The sequence below is a fragment of the Ambystoma mexicanum genome, chromosome 3p, assembly GCF_040938575.1.
Source record: "Ambystoma mexicanum isolate Mex_15411 chromosome 3p, UKY_AmexF1_1, whole genome shotgun sequence".
Classification (NCBI taxonomy): Eukaryota; Metazoa; Chordata; class Amphibia; order Caudata; family Ambystomatidae; genus Ambystoma; species Ambystoma mexicanum.
Genome location: NC_090925.1, coordinates 46,496,400 through 46,518,764, shown reverse-complemented (window position 1 = coordinate 46,518,764; position 22,365 = coordinate 46,496,400). Strand labels below are relative to the sequence as shown.

The window sequence follows — 22,365 nt, the reverse complement described above, 5'->3', positions numbered from 1 at the left end:
CTCTGGCTAATCCTGTTGCAACTGCCTTCTCTAGATTGCTTTTCATCAAGAAATGTGTTGGTGCACCTAAACACTTATAACCACCTTTTCTTCCCCTTTTTTATATTGTTGAAGTGCCATTTTGCTTGGTTTTCACCTAAGTATTGCTTGTGCTAAAGTGCTACCTTGCCTAACTTGTTCACAATCCCAATGGGAAGTGTTGCTGGTGTGTTTAGGAGTCTAACCCTGTATAATGTGACCTGTTCCTACCTCTGAAGAAATTGTTATAGTGCCATATCTGCTTAGTTTACACTGTGCCATTTTGCTCAGTTTTCACTCTTGCTCATACTTGTCTACAATTTAAATAGGTAGTTGTGGTTAATTTCCTTGACTGTTTTAACGTGCTTTAATGATAGTGATTTGTGTGTTGAGTTAAGAGTGTGCAAAATAAATATATATATTCTTTTTGATACAAAGCTTTGGTCAGTGTTTCCTTGTCCCATAGTACTGTAGTCCTATTGTGTAAACCCTGAATACTGCTCATCTCCCTCTTGAGATAAGTCTGACTGCTCAGCCACAGTTACCAAGTAAATCTGTGTGGTACAGACTGATACCTAAGTGTATTTATTGCATATACCTGTAGTCCTAATCTTCTGTAGTGCTCCCTAATGGAACTGCATAGGATTCTGCCTAACACTGGTGTACAGCGGTGAGGATAAAGTATTGATTTTACATTTTAGAGTGCTGCTAGTACCTTAGTTCAACTAATCACTAAAAGTGTATTTTACAAAATCAAGTCAAATATGGAAAGCTATAGCCAGGAGACCCTCCTTGTAAATACTGCTGATCATTTAAGGGATCTGTGTAGACAGAAAAGTCTTCCTGTCAAAGGCAAGAAATCAGAGTTGATAGAAAGATTAGAGAAACAAAGTCTGGAGAGTGGGGCTGTCGATCTTCCAGTCCAAAGAGACCCTGGATGCCTATAGAGAGTGTGGGTATGTATGAACCTAAATTGGATGTGTTCGATTGGTTAGCTATGTTTGAGTACAATCAAGGGCTCCAGGAAATCACAGGGAATCAGTTGTTTCCCTGGTTATTCTCTAGGCTCCCCCCTGTAGCATCTGATGTGGTAATGGAGTTGGGGGAGGTGGATAGGATGGACTATGAATGTGTGAAACTAGCTTTGATAGCATATATTTGGGAAGACCCCTTCCCAGTACCTTAAGGGGTTTAGGACCCACAAAAAGCATGATGGTACCCCTGGGGCAGCCTGGGTGAGTGAGTGTTTGAAACACTTAGATGGATGGATTAAGGGTTACAGAGTGAACACTTATGAAGGAATGAACAATCTTGTCATGTTGGAGTCTATCTATGATGCCTGCTCTCCTGAGCTCATACAGCACCTGGCTGATTCAAAGGAAATATTTTCCAAGAAGCTAGCTAAGGCTGCTGACTTGTGGGCTTCCAACAGGACTACCCACAGGATTCTGGGGGTCACTCAGAAAAAGGATGAGGGAAAGCAGCCTAAAAAAGACAACAAACGCAATTCAAATAATTTCAATTCCAAAGAGGGCCACAAACAAAACTCTAAGGGTAAGCCACAAGGAAAACCAAATCAGGCTAGTGTACCTTCTGGTCCCAGACCAGAAGGAGGTCAGAACAAGCACCATTCATAAAGACATTTGGGAAATGTTATATTGGTGGTTCAACTGACCATGTGAAAGGGGATCCCAGATGTAAGGGTAAACCTTCACGGGTCCACACTGTCTCCTTAGCCTTCGCTCCTGAGGAGGAACTACAAATGGCCAGTGGAAACTTTCAGCTACTAGCTGAAGACCCCATCAGAGTCTCAGCTAGTGTTTCTTTAGTGTCATTGGGGTTGTGGAAACAACAGAATTTAGATGTCTATAATTCTATCCCAAATAATACTAAAGAGTATCATAAGGACAGTGTCCTAGTGAATGGTCAGGAGACCCCTGCCATTAGAGACACTGGAGCCAGCATAAATGTGGTGGACAAATCTTTTTTCAAAGTGGAGGATGTTGCTAAGGCACCCAAATGCCTCACCAAGTTAGCTGGAGGGCCTGTGCAGATGCTTCCCCAGTTACCAGCTCTCATCCAGTGCAATTACATGACTGTCAGGATACCTGTTAGTGTGCAATCTGAAGTACCTGGAAGGGTTCTGTTGGGAAATTACCTAAAAGATCTTGGAGTAGTGTCAAGTACTCCCAGACCTCCCAGCAAAAGACTGCAGGAGCTCACCAGACCTGTCAGGGAGAGGACCTTGATGGGCTCTCCTGAGGAGATGATAGAAAAAGAAATCACTCCTACTCCACTGGAGTTACTAACTTTTATTTCTGAGCAACCAGAAACAAAGGGGAAACCCAAGACTTCTAAAAGGAAACCAGCAGGAAGCACTCCTGTGCTTCCAACCAGGACATCCCCTCGGTTGTCCAAAGTCACGCCTGTGACTCCCACTCCAGCTGAGGCTGGGAGTGAGGTATAACCCTGTGTGGTTGAACTAGAGCCTGAGGATTCAGATCTAGTAGAAGGACAAGATCTTATTGGAGATCTGAACCCGGTTGACGATCCTGAGCTGCAGTCTTTACTGGCAGAATGTGGGCCCAACAGGGCAGACTTCAGTAGGGGGCAAAGAGAATGTCCAACGCTGGAAGGTCTTTGCCACCAGGCAGCTTCTCAGCTCGAAGGGCAAGAGCCTGGGAAATATAGGTTGCATTGGGAAGATGGCCTCTTCTACAGTGAACCGACTGAGTCAACCCCTGGTGACTACAAAAGACTTGTGCCCCAAGAGAACAGGCTCCAATTCTTGCAACTACCCCTTGAGATACCTTTGGCTGGTCACTTGAGTTTCAAAAAGACCAAGGAAATGCTCTCCCTCTACTTTTATTAGCCTAAAATGGGGGCTGAGGTAGATAAGTATTGCAAGAGTTGCCACAATGCCAAACTTCTGGTAAGAGTGGCTCCAAGAACGTGGGACCTTTAGTGCCTCTCCCTGTGGTGGGAGTACCATTTGAGAGGGTAGGAATCGACATTGTCGGTCCTCTTGACCCTCCAACCTCTTCAGGCAAAAGGTTTATACTTGTTGTAGTAAACCATGCTACTAGGTACCCTGAAGCTATTCCTATGAGGACTGTTACAGCCCAGACTGTGGCTAAGGCCCTCCTTGGTATTTTTACCAGGGTTGGGTTTCGTAAGGAGATAATATCCGACAGGGGGTCGAATGTTATGTCCCACTACATGAAGGCCATGTGGAAAAACTATGGAGTTGCCTACAAGTTCTCTACTGCATACCACCCTCAGACAAATGGATTGGTAGAAAGGTTCAATAGACCCATGAAGAGCATGATCAGAGCTTTAGAAGATCCCCTTAAAAGAAAGTGGGATCTTGTACTGCTGTGCCTTCTCTTTGCATATAGAGAAGTCCCTCAGGAGGGAATGGGTTACAGTCCCTTTGAACCTCTCTATGGCCATCCAGTCAGAGGTGCATTGGCCCTGATTAAGGAAGGGTTGGAGAGTGCTCCTTCCTCCAAGCCAGTCAGAGTGACTGACTATGTGATAGGACTCCGGAGGAGAATGTCACACATGATGGCTGAAGCAAGTGACAACATGAAAGCAGGTCAGGCTCTGGTTAAGCTTTGGCATGAGAGACCACAAAAGTGATGGGTGGAAGATTTTTAATGAATCTAAACCACTGGCAATTGCTCTGGGCAACCTTCCACACCACTGTTTTTTAGCCCGTCTGCGCCATTGCAAAAGGGGACCAGCCATGTGCAAATCAGTCAGCAGCTGCCGCCACCGAAGGTAGCAGCCCAGCCCGAACTGCTAGGCCAGGTCCCCTCTGCACAGAAAACCAAGCAACCCCAGACATGTTTCGGCCTTGTTGGACCTCCTCAGTGAGGTGCATCCTGGTTCCCTGTGGTGCAGCGAGCAAGGGACCCACGTCTAGGCATACCCTCTCTCACAAGGAGAAACAAACAGACCACAAAAGCGATGGGTGGAAGGTTTCGAATGAATCTAAACCACTGGCAATTGCTCTGGGCAACCTTCCACACCACCGTTTTTAGCCCGCCTGCGCCATTGCAAAAGGGGACCAGCCATGTGCAAATCAGTCAGCAGCTGCCGCCACCGAAGGTAGCAGCCCAGCCCGAACTGCTAGGCCAGGTCCCCTCTGCACAGAAAACCAAGCAACCCCAGACATGTTTCGGCCTTGTTGGACCTCCTCAGTGAGGTGCAGCCTGGTTCCCTGTGGCGCAGAGAGCAAGGGACCCATGTCTGGGCATACCCTCTCTCACAAGAAGAAACAAACTGACCACAAAAGTGATGGGTGGAAGGTTTTGAATCAATCTAAACCACTGGCAGTTGCTCTGGGCAACCTTCCACACCACCGTTTTTTAGCCCATCTGCGCCATTGCAAAAGGGGACCAGCCATGTGCAAATCAGTCAGCAGCTGCCGCCACCAAAGGTAGCAGCCCAACCCGAACTGCTAGGCCAGGTCCCCTCTGCACAGAAAACCAAGCAACCCCAGACATGTTTCGGCCTTGTTGGACCTCCTCAGTGAGGTGCAGCCTGGTTCCCTGTGGCGGAGCGAGCAAGGGACCCACGTCTGGGCATACCCTCTCTCACAAGGAGAAACAAACTGACCACAAAAGTGATGGGTGGAAGGTTTCGAATGAATCTAAACCACTGGCAATAGCTCTGGGAAACCTTCCACACAAATGGTCAAATGGAATTGAGTGCAATCAGTCCTTTGAAAACCTGAAAAGAGCCCTTTGTCAGGCTCCAGTTCTAAGCATATTTGCAGCAAAGTCAAACATGTGTTTTTCTCTTGGGGACATTGTTGACGACGAAAACAATCGAAAAGGTCACATAGAAACTATAGATTGTAGGGTGAGTTTAGAACGCTGAAGGAAGGTCTTGGTGGTCAACTTATGTCAGGGAAAATTCTCTACAAAGGCTAATTTTCCTTACCTATAGAGTCCCCCTGCAGCTTTGCTGGATTTCTAGGGTTTATTTTTTACTCCTGCTAAGAGTGAGACTCTTTTTCCCACTCTTTGCTGTATTTTGATGTGTGTTTCAGTCTGTTTTTGTGCCTATGGGCTATGGAGTTTTTCTCACTCCCTAGGTATCATCTTTTACATGTGTGTTACACAGCACCCTCGGTGCAGTAACACAGGGGTGTCATAGTGACCTCCAAACATAGACTCCATACCCTTGGACTGACTACTATCTCCCAGGGCATGCAAAGTTACCATTGACTTTGCTAGTCAATAGTTATGAACAAAACCAGTACAAACCATCTTACTACGGAGGTCCTGGGAAGGGTTACTAGTTTTTCCCTGGTGTTCATTTTCGAGAGGGTAGTGTCCATTCCCTCTCTCCAAAGAATCTGGCAAATATTTTCCTATGGGATTTTCCCATTGTTCGAGGCTACCACTTTTTATGATAGCCTTTAACATACTGCCGGGTCATTTTAATATTAACTAAATTTGATAATATTTATTTCTCCTGTCGCTCGCTGTAATCCCAACCGAGGTCGGGGCCCTTTGTTTGTCCTTTTGGTGGGCTTCTGGACAGGGTTGCCTAAGCAACCCAAGTCGCACTCTGCCCTGATAGGCTGGGGGTTTATCCCGCCAGGATAACCACCCCACTGCGTGAGTGACAGTGAGGGTGTATGAATGGGGGTTATTCTGCATGAAAGCAGGGACCTGCGGACAGGAAGATAGACGTCGCCACTGGACCTGAGAAATCCGAAGAGGAGAGAAGCCAAAGACATCTGCAACGACTGAACCACCAGCGAAGCCCTGCTACAGATCCTCACCACTTTTCTCCAATGACAAGAGAAGATCTTCACCTGCAATAGCCTTCTTCCCTTTAGCTGGTGGGACCAACCAGTTCGCCAATCGCCTGTCATGACCTGCCTTGGTCGAATCGCCAGTGGAAAGCACTAGGAGACCGGATAGCCAGGCACCCCGTCCACCACAACCGCGATTAAAGGAGCATACCTTTTATTCCGTTTTGGCATCACCACGGCAGGCTTCATCCCTGGGCAGTGCAGTAACTCGAACCTTCCTCCACGACAAGAGCCTCTCTTCCTCTGCTGGATCTCCCAAACTACAGGAACTGCCAGGAACTACTGCCACCGCTCGAGCCTCTTACAGTTTTAAGGTACATTGTTCCGCCAGGCATACCGTTTCGTTGGGTACTGCTAAAGGTGTTTTAAATCCTTTACTTACCTTCTGGGTTGGTCGTCCCTATCGTCTAACATTGTCTTTTTACCTTCTGCACCCTCCTTTTCAACCGGTCAACGAAGAATTGACTGCAGTACTAGAACCGTTTGAACCTGGGCACTTTGCCTCGTACCACTGACACTGGCACAGGCATATTGACTCTGGCTAATCCTGTTACAACTGCCTTCTATAGATTTATTTTCATCAAGAAATGTGTTGGTGCACCTAAACTCTTATAACCACCTTTCCTTCCCCTTTATATATTGTTGAAGTGCCATTTTGATCTTGAGATGCCGGTATGTGGAGACTTGAACATCCATTGTTTTGATAGTACAAACTCTCTCACTAAAGATATGACTCCCATGGCCCCAAAGAAAGTGCTGTGAGGCCTACTTTGGAGGAGAAAATTGGAGGAATGAAACATGCTTTGGCGAATGGTCACATTCCCGGCGATGCCCCTTCAGCAGCGACCTGGAAGAGGGGACTGGAAGCGAAAGTTTTATATCATGTTTTTGCTTTGGAACCCCTTTCCCATGATATAGTTTGCATGGACCTCAGGGATACTACTATGAGTGACCATAACATTTTAGTCATATCATTGGTAAATTGGCCGGTTGAAGAGCGTCCTCAGCTAACTTGTAGCTTTCAGATGGAACCTGGAAGGAACAGGCTGAGGATGAGATCTACTCAAGTCCCTGCACCTGATCTGGTTTTAAGCCAAATCTCTACTATAGAACCATTCAAAGCCTTTGACCTTAAAGACACAGTCTCAGCCAAACCTGGCTTTATTTTGCGCCACAAGTATGATGCAGAAGTGGCCAGGCGGAAAACAGCTATGAATAAAGAAGTTCGCCTCAATTCTAAAAGCCACACGGCAGAGACCTGGGAACATTTGAGATGGCTAAAGCAAGCATTTAACAATTGGCTGAAATGGCACAAGGCCCTCATGCTCCAACGAGAGTCAGAGAATATGGACCTTCACCTTTCTCAGAAAAATACAGCTGAAATATGGAGGCTGCTTAACCATTTATGGGTCCCCAAGAAGCCCTTTTGCTCAACCTGATTAAAGAGGAAACTTGGAAGTCTCATTTTGAACAGCTCTTTGCGAGTGACGAAGACTCAAATTCACTAGTCACAACGGGTTTTGAGAGCCCTTGGTCCTTTTCAACAACCCGAGCAACATATATGATCTGATCCAGAGGGCGAGTTACTCCAGAGTGGCGTGCCCTAACGGGATGTCTAATTGCCACCTGAAAGAAAATCCAGATTTATGGTCCACCAAATTGGGTGTTTGGTTTGACCAAATCAACAAAGTCAAAAAAATCCCACCATCATGGACATGCTCACTGATTGTGCTGATTTACAAAAAGGGTGATAGGGCGGTTCTGGGCAATTACAGGCCCATCGCCCTTATCAACGCCAGTGGTAACATTTTTGGGTCATTACTTCTTAAATCCCCTACCAGCTGGGCTACATCTACCCACCACTATGACACCGGGCAAACCAGTTTTGTAAGAGGTGTGGGGACCTCGGTAAATCTCTTCATCCTGAACATCCTCAAGTCTAAGAGGAAGGCAATAAGGGGCCAACGACTACACATGGCGTCAATTGATTTGGCGAAAGCCTTTGACTCTATAGATCGCCTTACCTTGTGGAAAAAAACTGTAAAAATGGGGTTGTACCTCTGACATAAGTGAAGCCTTGAAACTTTTGCATACCCAAACTTTGCTGTGTGTAAGACTGGATCACAAGGGCCATATGACCGAGCCAATTAAACGCTTTAATGGCATAAAACAGGGTTGTTCGTTGGCACCAGCTGTTTTTAATATGTTTATCTGGGACATAGAGTTGGCCTTTGATGCAATCAGATGTTTTCCTCCTTCATTGGTGGGCGTCCCGATTGAAGGCTCCTCTTTGCCGACGATTTAATCTTGTTGGACCAAATCAAGGTGGGCCTCCAAAGGCAGCTGGGCATCCTAGATAAGTATATGGAGTTGAATGGATAGAGAATCAACGCTAAAGAATCAAGAATCTTAACCATTGGTTGCAAAAAAAAAAAGAAAAACAGTGCCAGTAGAGCATGGTTTATCGAAGGCGATAAAATGCTCAAAGTGTTCGAGTTTACCTACTTGGGGCTATGCCTGAATGACAGTGCTGTTTACGCCCAGAGGAAACGCTCCCTTCGAAGTAAGACAAGAAGCCTCACTGCATAAGTCAGTATCATCATGTCCAGATATTGCAAGTTTTCCTTGATCCCTGTGATCAACTTTTTCCACCTCATAGTGTCCCCGATAATGAATTATGGGGCGGAAACTTCCTTTTCACTATCAGCCCTCTTAGGGGGAAATTGGAAGGTCTATTTTGGCAGATGGTGATGCACTTGACAAACTGTGTGCCCATCAAGGTCATCAGGGCAAAACTGGGGCTGACATCCCTTTATACTATAACAGTCTGGAAGAAACTTTCCCTCTACAGAAAATGCTGCAATAAAGGAACTGAAGGTGGTCTTGTTGCTATTGGTTCTGTATTATCGAAGCCCTCTCAGACTTTATTGCCGTCTGGAGCACACTATGTAGGCCCACTATGTAATGATATTTTGACTGACCTGGGTGAAATGCTGGAATCATTGTGGCTGCATCAAGCCTGCGTCAAACGAAAACTGTATGATCTCGATTGGATCCAAGCACTTGAAGCTCAAAAAAATTTGAGGATATATGGCAACAACTTCAAGAATACCAGAGGAAGGGGCTCTTTACCACCATATATTTCTAAATGTCCTCGTAAATTGAAACGTCAGAACTTTCTAAGGATAAGAATGAACTTATACCCCACCAAGGAAGTCATCGAGGTTAGGAAACCATCTGTGTCGAGAAACTTCCAATGTAGGCTATGCGACTGTGATCGAGAAACGTTACACCATCTCATCCTAACCTGTGTAGGCGCTAGTGATCTTTGCTCAAAATGGCTGGCTAAGCATTACAGCAGATATACAACTCTTTCTGATGAGAAATGGTGGGGAAGAGTGATGTCGAGCACCCAAACCTTACTACTTTAGCCTTGCCGGCCTTTGTGAAAGAACTTTTTGAACTACTGTCAACGAAGTAGCCCAAGAAGGGCTGATCTGTAAAAGTGGCAGAGCTTGAATTTCTAGCAGTTATGTACAGGTTGCCTTGCTCTTCTTGTATGGAATTATATAATTCCGGGGATTTGGAATAGACAGGACTTAGGCCCTTTTTAATGATTTCTTTTCTTTTTTTTTCTTTGTGTATTTATTGCGTACCTTTTCATTTGCTTTTTGCTGATTCATTTTTGGTTATTCTTCTCTGGGAAAAGTTTCTTTTTTTTTCTTTCTCTCTCGCTTTTCTACTTCCTCATTTTATTTATATGTGTTTATGTAAAGTATCTATGGAATAATTATTTTGATGGTCTAAGGTTTACGATCAGTGCATGGGGGTTTTGTTATTTAATCTACCATCATCTTCAACAATAATCTTTATTTCGCTAGAATAGCCATACAAATATTCATGAAATCATGTACATAAGGAGCAGATAAGACACAAAATATTATTCCTGTTTCTAAATCTGACTCTAATTGCCCTGTGTAGATAGCCTTCAACAGAACAGGCTGCCAGGGTTTCAGAAATGAACACAGGATAAGAAGGAGCTGGACGCCATTGAGTAAAACCCTTCTGTTTTCTGACAGTCCCACCTTTTTAGTTCACAGAATGTTGCATCGCACACAGAATATGTTTAAATAGGTATAAAGAATCCCTATTAACATGAAAACATCCTACTCCACCAACGGGGATATAGATATATGTAATACAATAAAGAGCAAGATGATACGTGTTGTTTACTTGCCTCCAACCCTCTCACATAGGAACTCTATAAGGTTTTCCAGCATCACTAGTCCTGAAAAAATGGACCGTCTGCTATAACTGATTTACACAAATGTATAACAAGTTTATTATTCAAATAATTCAAACTGAATTTAAACAAAAAACACTACCCTCACCTAACACAGTGTACTAAACATTAAAAAACAAATATAAAACAATTATAAAACATCAGATAACTTATTTATACGACACAGAAGATATCACATAACACACAAAAAAAATCTCAATATGTCACTAAAACAACAAGCATCCCTCGCACACAAAGACATGTACATTCATATTAAGAAATGAAAAACTACAAGTCAGAGCAGACATGTGGTTAAATCCCAAACTGGAACATGCTATCCCATATAACATGAGCTAGGTGTGTGTATTTAACTCTCATTTGACAATCAAAGTAGAGTCTGTATTTGCACTTGACACTCAGTTGCCTCGAGAGGGTCTGCTTCACCTCACTGATGGTGCCCACGCAGGCACAAACATGTCTGGGGGTGCTATGGTGGTCTTGTCCAGAAGAGAGTTTCTTAAAACGTTGCTGCTTGACTGTCCTGGATGGGCAAGGCCAGACTGACAGGAACATGGATGTTTCTCCTCTGGGCTGTGAAAGGTACACAGAGCTAAACATGTTTGTAGACCCTCCTGAGCGGGAGTCTACCAACAGAACATGTCCATCGTGGGGCACTCCCATTTCTGTGTATATGGTATGTTCTACTTGAAGACTGGCACACTCTTTTCAGACGGTTAGACTCAGGTCTTTCTTATGTATGCTTTTCAAGGTATGTTGGGTATCCGGTCATTTGATCGAATCCAAAGCATCGACAGACCGTACCATTGGAAAAAATGCATTAAAAAAAACCCATTTAATGCATTTTTTTTAATGATAAAAGGTTTAGTTTAGTAAAAATTGGTTTTAAAGGTTGAAAAAAACATCAACCCGTGCAGGTCCTTATATCTCTAACAAGTCTCTGTAATAGTACTCACATTGCTCAGGTCTTCTCCTGTACTACTTTTTTACTTTTTTTTTCTTTTTGAATAGTTTTTATTAATTTTCATAACCAACAAACAACAAAAAAAACTTGCAGTATGTATCACAAAACGTCATCATTTTACAGATAATTAAGCAATATGACCCGAGCGGCGGGGGCATTACTGACTAAGGGGAAAAAAAAAAAGTACCTGCGTCCCCAGCAGAAACAAGAGGGTAAGTTGGGGGGGGCGGGTGGGAGGGAGGAGAGGGAAGGGAGAAAAAAAAATGCTTACCCGAGTCCCCGGCGGGGGGCGGAGGCAGCCTCTCAGCCGCGGGGAGGCCCCGCTTCAAGCCTCCCCATAGGCTGAAGGGTTGCCACGCCCCTCGCCGGGGAAAAAGGCTGTGGAATCCCGACGGAGGGATTCCCGGCCGGGTATGGACCTGGCGAGAGCCAATCAGAATGCTTGTTTCATTCTGATTGTCTCTCGCCGGGGTACTAATAATCAATAACTACTGCCTACCCCCTTCCTTCCCTCCAACTTGCGCCTACTCCGTTCCGTCTTCCTCTATAATTTCAATTTGGGTTTCCTTCCGCCGAGTCCTGGTCCGTAGACCAGTCCCAGACTGGCTCGTACAATGTGGCTATTAGACCTCTCCAGGCCATCAGGGATTTGCTTCTTCTTCCCTTCCCTTGTCTCCCGCCTCCTGCCAAACTGTTGTTTCTGCTTCAGTCCATTTTTGAAGATCTCCCCACCATACCCCCACCCTTGGTCTGTTACATGCCTTCCATCCCATAGCTATTCTGCGCTTGGCCAGTATATATACCAAGTCCTTCAATTTGCATACATGCTTCATCTGGCGAGGTCTGGGGAACCCTACCATCATAGATGCCCACACTGATTCCACATTTAATTTGATCCCTTTGTCCTATTTCCGCCCAGAACTTGCCAATTTCCAGGCAGGCCCAAAACATATGCATCATCCCAGTATTTTCCTCTCCGCATTTGGGGCATGTTTGTCGTTCTGTATTCTTAAATTTAGCTATGCTTTGGGGCGTCATATATGCTCTTACGTATAGTTGTTTTTGCTGCACCCTTGCATTTCTGGACACTTTCTTATGATAGCCCTGCGCTCGTTCCCACATCCCATCGCTCCTGGGTTCCCCTACGTCTTCCTCCCAATCGAGTCTTAATTGGGCCACTTATTTCCCCACGCTGGACATCAAAAGCTCATATAATCTGGAAATCTCATGCCCTCTCTCCGATATATATCATATATCGTTTCAATGGTTATATCAGGTTCCTCGTCTAGTTGTATTTCAGACCATGTCTCTTTGATCCGCCATGTCAATCTATTATATGTGATATATTGTCCTACCTGTAGCTCCGTTTCTTCCACCAGCGTCTCAAATTCTTTAATTTCCCCATCTTGCCACATGTCCCCCATTGTTACTATCCCCACTAGTTCCCAGTATCTTCTGACCATTTTTATTAATTGCCCATCTTCTCCAGTCAGCGCCACGGCACCTGCGGGGAACACAGGGTTGGGTTCTCCATAACCTGATAAGCTTTTTGCCATATCTTTCATCCTACTATCATCATCGCTGAGCGCTCTTTCAACTGTTGTTTGGGGAGCCATATTATTTCCTTCAGGAAGTACGGGGAACTCTCTCTTCCCAGCAATCTTGATTCTGAGGTCGAGCCCTCTGACAGCTACATATTGCAGCTGGCTGGCCAGATAATAGACCTCATAATTAGGTAACTTAATGCCCCCTTTATCATACATATTTTGCAGCTTCCAGAGGGCAATTCTGTTCCTAGTTCTGTGCCATAGGAATTCCCTGCATATACTCTGTAGTTTAGTGAAAACCCGCTTTGGTATCAGATATGGTATGTTCACAAAGAAATGTAATAGCCTCAGCAGCACCACCATCTTCAACAGTGCCCCCCTCCCCATCATTGCCAAGGGGAGCTTGACCCATAATCTCATGCTTTTGCGGATATTTCCCACTGCCTTCTCTGTGTTGTGTTAATGTTCTGCTTCCACCGTGTGATAAATATCTATTCCCAGATATCTAAATGAGTTTGTCTCCCACGGTATTGGTAAAATTGGCAGTCGTTCATTGGGGACTTGTACATATCTACACAAGAGGAATATACATGATTTTTGGGGATTCACTGCGATGCCAGATAGTGCCGCAAAGCGTTCCATCATTTCTAGTAAATATTGGAGGTTCTCCTCCAGGTATTTTAAGTATAGCAACATATCATCTGCATACAGCGAAATCAGATGCGGTTCCCCCTTCATGCTAATCCCTATTTCCTCATATTGCTGTCTCAGGTATATCGCTAGTGGTTCAAGTTCTACTATGTATAGCATTGGTGACCATGGACATCCCTGTCTGGTGCCCAAACTTATTTGCCATCTCTCAGAAATGATGGTTCCTGTTTTGACTCTGGCTAGCGGCGCACTGTATAGTAATATCACCCATTTGCGGTACCCCGGTCCCATCCCATAACTAGTATTTTGCTGTCTTGGTTCAGCATCAACAGTGGTGTGTATGATCCACAATCCTCCCCCGGCTTATTGGGTTTGGGGAGGGGGATGTTTATTGCTTCTCTAAGGGATTCTGGTAGCCTCCCTATTTTGAATGCCCCGTTTAACATAGCGAGTAGCGGGGGGAGCACCTCTTTTCTATACCTTTTATAAAACTCACTGGAGAGTCCATCTGTCCCTGGGGTCTTGCTGGTGGGCAACTGCACTGCCACTTCTTCTAATTCTTCTAGTGTGATTGGGGCCTCCAGGTCTGCCCGTCTTCTTTGTTTATTTGTGGCAAGCCTATATCCTCCAGTGTATCCATTATCTCCTCGTTATCGCTTCCTCTCTTGTCCTCATACAAATGCTTATAATACTCCAAGAATTCTAAGTTTACTCCCTCTTGAGTGTCCACTGTTTGCCCGTCCTTTCCCATTATTACTCTGATCGGTGATCTGGGGGCCTCGTTCTTATACAGCCAGGTCAGTATCTTCCCCGGTTTGTCTCCTCATGCATGTTGTCTCTCTATGTATTTTTTATAGTTTAAATTGCATGGTCTCTCGCAGTGTTTTAAACATTCCTGTTGCAGTTGGTTTATGGCTTCTGCTTCCTCCTTGGTGCCGCTCCCCTCACTCATCATCTTCTCTAACTCACTCTCCGTCTTTTGCAGTTCTTTTAGTATCTCCCCCTGTAGCCCCTTGGACTTGGCTATAGCTATTCCTCTCACGACCACCTTGAATGCTTCCCATAGTGTACCGGCTGAGTCAACACTTCCGGTATTATCTTGAAAGTAGTGTATTATCTCTTCTCTTTGGTCCTCTCTAAACATTAGGTCCTTTAGTGCCTCTGCTCTAAGCCGCCACGTTGGGATCCTAGCTCTTGGGGGCCGGTATTGCCATGTTATAACCAGCAGCGAATGGTCCGACAGAACCCTTGCTTTATATTCGGTTCGTATAATGTCTGCCGATATATCTTGTGTGACAAACATGTAGTCTATCCTGGTGTACAGGTTCTGGGGGGCAGAGTAATGTGAGTACTGTCTATCTTGTGGGTGTTGCACCCTCCACGTGTCCTCTAAACGGAAGTCTGTCAGCAAACTCCTCAGGGCCCTGGCCGCAGGAGGGGGCCTAGCCACTTTCTTGTCCAACCTGTATATCCTTGGATCTAGTGTGCAGTTAAAATCCCCTCCCCAGATCATCGCCTCCCCTAAGTACGTGCTCAGTTTGTTATATAGGGCCCTGAAATACGTCATTATCCTGGTTTGAGGCGAATGTGTTTACGATACATATTTATTTATTTTCCACCAGCCCCCGTATTACCACCATCCTCCCGTCCTGTTTCACTGTGGATTGCAATAGCTGGAACGGGACATGCTGCGCCACCCAGGTAATCACCCCTCTGGCATAGGCTGAATACGTAGCTCCATACACCTTCCCCTTCCATTTCTTCTGTATTACCTCCAGTTTTTCTTTAGTAAGGTGAGTTTCTTGTATTGGGGCTACATCTATTTTGTGTCGCCTTAGGTACATCATTACCTTGTTCCTTTTTAAGTAACTATTGAGCCATCTGACGTTCCAGGAAATTACCTTAAGGTCCCCGATCGTTCAGCTTTTTCCCATTGTCCCACCTCCTCCTCTGTGTTCCATCTTGGTGCTTAAGGCGCCAATTCCCATGTATGTAGGCTTGTTCCCTGCCCCTAACTACCCCAACCCCACAACACTGCAACTTTTCCACCCTTCTTCCCTCTCCCTCCCTACCCACTCCCAACTTCCCAACCCCAACAATTGCCCAGCTCCATCCCTGGATCTCAGGCTATCCCGTATTTAGTCCTGCCTTGGCTAGCCCGGTGCAAGGACACAGCAGGGTGTTGCCACTCTAATGGCAATCTACCTAATCTATCTACTGGGGTTTGAGATGGATATACTGCATCTCCTGCATCAGTGCTTATATTTGCTTGCCCGCCTACTACAGTGCCTTAATGTTGGCTGTCCAGCTGTTACGCTCACCTGGCTCCCACAGAGGCGTCGATCTGAACTGGACAGCTGCAGTCTCCACCAATGTGACGCGTAGGGTCGAGATGACGGACTGGACTGGCCCACCTAGCTTTGTTTGTTTGGCCCTTAGGAATATTCTTCTGCAAATGGAGAAAGGGAATTAACCACCTGTGGAGTTGAGCGTAAATCCCCCCACCCCCGCTGTTCTCCCCACAGATCACCTTTGATGTCCCCTCTTATAGTCTCGCCTGATGGTTTGAAAAGATGAGCTCTCCATCCTGCATTGAGCGCAGGGGCGCGATGATAACCAGTTGCTTCACTGGCTCGAAGGAATTGGTGAGTTCCAGAACAATATTGGCTCCGAAAAGTATGTAGTTCGTAAGAGTTCACATGTCTGACTTTCACTCTTGTCCGACTCCTTGCAGTTTGCAGCTTGACCCCAGCGAAGAGTGCCTCGTGGTAGCTGATGAAGTTCAGGTAAGGATTTGGCTTATCCTACACAGTTCAATAAAATAAGGCCAGAATGTAACCTGTTGCTTGCTCCCTTATTCAGGTGTGGCGAGAAAATATGAAGTTCGGGGAATAATGCCTCCAGCAGTAAAATTAGGTAAGTCTATTGCTGTGGGAAGAGTTCCCCTTGTTTGTCCCTTTGTCTCACCTTGTTGTCCTTTTGTTCCCATTAGGGGCCGGGGTACGGCGAGGATGCAATGGAGACTGCGCCGACCCGTGAAGAGGAATAGTACACCCGGCGGTAATCAGGTAAGTCTATGGGGGTAGTTACTATTGCCCCTGTTTATTCCCTTGGCTCACCTTTGCTGTTCTTGTGTTCCCCTTAGGTGCCAGAGTGCGGCGGGAATGTGCAGAAGGATGTGGTGGATCGTGAGGATGCTGCGAAGGCTGGTGAGTTCAGCGCGGTGCTGCAGCAGGCGAGGGGGTGCGCGTAAAATGCTTCTTTCTTCCAGCTCGAAGGAGCGGTGGATCCGGAATTCAGGTAAGGATTGAAGGTTTTGCTCTTATTCTAACATTTTCTCCTTCTGTTCCTTCCTTTTTCTAGGAGCTGCAGACTCGAGGCGGGCATGGCAGAAGACTGGATGCAGGCTTGCAGACACGGTGAGCGTTACGCTGCTGGATGCAGAATAACGCAAAGCATGTCCTGCTCTTCGGGCGTGGTTTAAATAGCCTCCAAAGTAGTCCCAGTAAGTATTACTCCCTAGCCCCACCCGAGTAAAAAATAGTCCCTAGGTAAAATAGTCCCTTCCAAGCCTCATTTGGCTTGGAGCTCTGCAGCATGGTCTGCATCAGGTAAGTTTTAATCTATGAGCCTGGCACCCATGGCGCCAGGACTGACTCTCCGTATGAGCCTGGCACCATAGGCGCCAGGACCGCACCCAAACAGCCCCTAGCAGGGGTTTTTGGGCTTGCTCAAAATAACGTGATGCCTGCTTCCGGGGTTGCTGGACCTGGTCTGGTTCCCCGGGGGTAGGCATCATGACACCAGCTCTCGTCTATATTCCAGTCCCAGTGTCATCGTTTATACAGCACCTCAGTCTTGATGATCTCCGCCCCGTTCGCTCTTCTCGGCATTCCAATGGTGGCTTGCTTCCACGGGCCGTTCTGTGCATCAACCATTCCATAGCCTCCTCCGGGGTTTCAAAAAATAAGGCTTTATGTTTGTGCAATATTTGCAGTTTCGCCGGATACATCAGCATGTATTTATAGTTTGCCTCTCGCAGTCTTCTTTTCACCACTCCAAAGTTCATTCGGTGTCTTTGCACTTGCAGCGTGTAGTCTGGGTATGCCGTTATGTCTGCTGATGCCCTTCGGATCGTACCACCTTTCCTAAAGTGTTCTAGGATCTTTTCCCCGGTCCCGGTAATTCAGTATCTTGGCAATGATCGGCCTTGAGAGGGCTCCCTGTGCCGGTTTCCGTGTCAGTGCTCGATGGGCTCTTTTCACTGTGAATCCTTGGGTCAATGCTCCTCCGTCTATTTCCTGCAGCAGCATGTTTTCGATGTAGTCTGTAGGGATAAGGCCCTCCTCGCCTTCTGGGAGCCCTATTATGCGTATGTTATTTCTTCGGGCCCGTCCTTCGGCCTCTTCGGCCCTGTTATCCAGGTTACTCACTTGCTAGCGCAATGTGTGAATTTCGGAAGCATTCGACTTGCTGTTGGTAGTATTTGCTTGAACTTTTTTCTCCAGCACTCCTGTGCGTTCCGCTATCGCCCTCACATCTTGTCGGAGGAGGGTCATGTCTACTTGCACTGCGTCAATCTTGTGTTCTAGCGTTGTTCTGAGGCTTTCCATCGCCGCTTCAAGCTTGGGTTCCCAGGTGACCTTAAAGCCACTATTGCCTTCAATATCTGTTGATCCCCACTCATAAGAGCAGAGTCTGCTTGTGAGCTGCTTCCTTTGTCCTTAGCTTTATACACTTGTGTAGGAGTTTTGGCATATTCGTCCAAAGTATGCTGTTTCCCTTTCAGCTTGAGTGTCTTAGTCGCCATCTTATCACATCTTGCTATGCTACCTGCTGCAACCAGGGTTTCAGTGTCCCTGTCAGGTGCTCGTGATGATCCGTTGTGTCTTGACTCTGCTTGGGGCACCAGACTGCTTCATCATGGGTCAGAGCGCTTCCTCCTTCACTAGTGATGCTACTGGGGGTGTTCAGCGTATGTCCCTCCACTCTTGTCCGTCCCAATTGCAATGGTGAACTATGTATCTCCTGTGGGCCTGGCACGGCCTCTTCCTGACTTTCCGACTCGAGGGGGGTTGATGGTTTGTCTGCACCCTGCCATGGGTGTCATGCACTGATCTTCTGGTGCCATGACCCTTGCATATGTCCTATCACCATTTGTAGGTGCTGCAGTGTGTATTGCGGGGGGGGGAGCTCAGTGTGATATGCCAGCCCCCTTCTCCCTTCTCAGCATACTTGGGGGGGTCATTCTGTTCTTTGTCTACGGGGTGCCCAGGCCACCCAGAACTATCCGCAGTCTGCCACTTTGTTGCACATTTTCTGAATTGAAAATCCTTCTTAGCAAGGGCTCTTGAGCGAGCTAACGTCCGGTTCCCATGCGTTGGTACGTCCAGTGTGGGTTCTCTCCGAACCGTATGGTGGATACTTTCTTCCGTGGGTGTGTGAGTTGGGATCACACCGGCTTCAGGCTCCCGCTTGTCCGATGCAGTCTTAGGTTCGTTGCTCACATCTGTCCACGGACATTCCGCTCAGTCCGTGTTAGGTTCGCTCTCATCTGGGCTCAGTCCTTCAGCTGCTCTCCTTGGGTCAAGTCAAGGGGCCATGTGGGTGTCTCGCTAACTGCTCCGTGTTCCGTGCAGCGCCGTCGTCCCAACCAGCAGCTGTCACGGAAGCTTTGTTCTGTGTTGTCCTCCCATCCACAGCGGGACTGCCAAGCTGATTATAATTCGTTCTGCCTCTGGTCACTCAGCAGATCGCGCCACCGATGTACAGGCACGCTCCATATTTATTCAATATTTCTGAAAACATGCTCCGAGTCTTCAGGCTTCTTCAGCCTGCTCACTGTACACAGGTTTCTTTGGCTGGTAGCTGCTTCAGTTCCGTGTCTTCTGCAGTGCCGCGCTGCATTAAGCACTGTTACATTGTATCTTCGCCCTTTGTTCCCCGGGCGGCCATTTTGGGCACAGGATTGTGGAAAGTTCGGCAAACTGGAGACACTGTTATATTCCTGTCGGGTGGGCTGCTGCAAGCCAGGCCTGGCTCATTTCATGCTCCACTCTCTTATGTTGCAGGGCCTTCGTTTGGAGTCTGAGGCAGGGCCTGAGTCTGCCGGCGGGCAGACTCAGGATCTCGTCAGATTTGCAGGAGCACCAGTTCCCTCCAGCCTCTTACATGGCTGGCTAGCCACGCCCCCCTCCTGTGCTACTCACATTGCTCAGGTCTTCTCCTGTACTACTCACATTGCTCAGGTTTTCTTGTGTACTACTCACATTGCTCAGGTCTTCTCGTGTACTGCTCACATTGCTCAGGTCTTCTTGTGTACTGCTTACATTGATCAGGTCTTCTCCTGTACTACTCACATTTCTCAGGTCCTCTTGTGTACCACTCACATTGCTCAGGTCTTCTCATGTACTACTCACACTGCTCAGGTCTGCTCCTGTACTCACATTACTCAGGTCTTCTTGTGTACTACTCACATTGCTCAGGTCTTCTTGTGTACTACTCACATTGCTCAGGTCTTCTCATGTACTGCTCACTTTGCTCAGGTTTTCTCGTGTACTATTCACAATGCTCTGGTCTTCTATCTCCAGTTACAGGCCAAGATTCCATGTTGTTACAATATAGATTGAGGCAATGAATCAATGCCTTATCAATGTAATTTCTTTTTTACAGCATCAGTTACCTGAAGAAGCAAATGTGGAGGACCGCTTCAGCCAGAACTTTCAACCAGCGAGCCAGCAGTTAGATGTCTTCGGGGATCCTCCCCCCTACCTCTCCCCACAAGGTCCTAATACGTATTTGCCTCCAGGGAGCCAGCATGCAGCGCTCTTGCCAAACCAACCATTCTATCCATCGCCACAGGGTCCTAATGGCTACCTCCCTCCAGTTAAACAGCATGTAGCAGCTTCCCCGAGTGCACCCCTCTGCTCGTCAGCACAGGGTCGAAATGTGTACCACCCTTCTGTAAGCCAGAACATGGGAGCGATATTGAGTCAACCAACCTACCCGTTGGCACAGGCTCCTAATGCGTACCACCCACCAATAGGCCAGAACATAGGGTTTATGCTGAATGGACCACCTAACCCTTTGGCTCAGGCTCCTAATGCATACCACCCCATAGCAAGCCAGAACACAGGAGCTAGGCTGAACCAACCACCCTACCCTTCGACACAGGTTCCTAATGCGTACCACCCACCAATAGGCCGGAACACAGGAGCTATGCTGAACCAACCACCCTACCCTTTGACACAGGCTCCTAATGCGTACCACCCACCAACAGGCCAGAAAATAGGAGCTATGCTGAATGGACGACCTTACCCTTCAGATCAGGCTCCTAATGCATACTGCCCTCTAGCAAGCCAGAACACAGGAGCTAGATTGAACCAACCACCCTACCCTTTGACACAGGCTCCTAATGCGTACCACCCTCCAGTAAATCAGAACAATGTAGCATTCAACAACCAACCACCCTACTCTTTGACACAGGCTCCTAATACATACCGCCCACCAGTAAACCAGAACACAGGAGCTATGTGGAAGCAACAGCAGTACTCTTCGAGGCAGGCTTCTTATGTACTCCGCCATGCAGTCGCAAAGAAAATAGGATGGATAGTGGATACAATACTCTTCCCTAATGGACAGGATCCTTATGTATATCACAGACCAGAACGCCAGAACAAAGGAACTAGGCCCAGTCAACATGTATTCCCTCCCACACAGGCTCGTAATGTACATCCCACATCAGCAAGCCAGCATGCTGCAGCATTGTCATATCAAGCACTCTATCACCCAGCACAAAGTTCTAATGCGTATTCTCCTCCATTGAACCAGCCTGAAGAGGTTTGGCCGACCCACTCAGTCTATACCCCACCAGAGGCTCCTATTGCAATGTCCCCTATAGAGAATGAACAGGTAAAACCTGTGTATGACCAATCAATCCACCCCTTGACAGATGGCTCTAATCGTTATTCCTGCCCCATTAATCAACCAGTGAACCAATCACAATACCCTTCATTACTAGGTCCTAGCCTCCCTCCAGTCAACCCTCATGAGGAATCTTCAGCAAACCAAACCCTTGACTTCAGTTTAGCAGGTCCCACTTCATGTATCGCTCCAGTGATCCAACAAGAAGAAGTTGAAACTCCAGAGGAGGATGCTGAGTGCACTCCTACCCCAAGTCCACATTCTCCTACAGAAAACCTGTGCGCCGTCGCTTCCCAACAGGAAGAAGTTGTCACTTCGGAGGAGGATGTTGAGTGTAAACCTACCCCGAGTCCACATTATCCACCAGTAAACCTGTGTGCTGTCGCTTCTACAGACCAGTCACCCCAACTGGATTCAAGCAATAAAGACCCCGCTCCTGATGTTGGCACAGCAAGGTGTGTGGTTATTTTATTCTAAACATACTATATAGTAACAATCTACAGATTGGTTGTTTGATTTTGCCAACACATCTCACATTTATAGTTTTTGCAAAATAATTTCCTGTAAAAAGAAGTGAGAAGGGTGCATAATGACTATGGCTTTAAAACCCAGGGGGGATTTGTTAGGCTCACATTGTTCTGTATGATACTATTGTGACTTTGCATGCAGGATGGGGAGAATACAACTAAAGCCATACTCTTATTGCTCTGCATATTTCTATGACAATGTATATAGGCAGTTTATTATGAAAGGCTAGTTTATTATGTAATGCCATCTGCCTCCAAGGCATCGCTATAAATCAAGTATTATTTTAGCACATGAAATCAACACAAAACCTTAATATATATATATTCAGTGAAAAAACTTTGTTAAAGGGACATTATGGTTAAGTTGTGCTACTAAAAACCTATGAAATTGAGTGAAAAAACTTTGTCAAAGGGACGTTATGGTTCCAAGTAAAACCGAAAAACCCTTGAAATTCGCCAGTTATGGTAAGCTAAGCAACCATAACTCGCGCCACCACCGTGCACTGCTAAGACTATCACCCAGGACATCAAAGATGACATCACAAATGTCATTGATGACATCACTGATGACATCACATGTGTATGTACTTTTCATGAAATAT

General features: G+C 46.5%; 1 protein-coding gene across 2 annotated transcripts in view; it reads left to right on the top strand.

The window, feature by feature from the left end:
* LOC138580117 (arginine-glutamic acid dipeptide repeats protein-like) overlaps window positions 1-22,365 on the top strand; it is a 259,197-nt gene that overhangs the window by 91,309 nt on the left and 145,523 nt on the right. For both annotated transcript variants that reach the window (XM_069650395.1, XM_069650394.1), the window contains exon 3: window positions 19,986-21,691. In XM_069650395.1, the coding sequence (XP_069506496.1) occupies window positions 19,986-21,691 (1,706 nt within the window). The remainder of the gene's footprint in view (window positions 1-19,985; window positions 21,692-22,365) is intronic.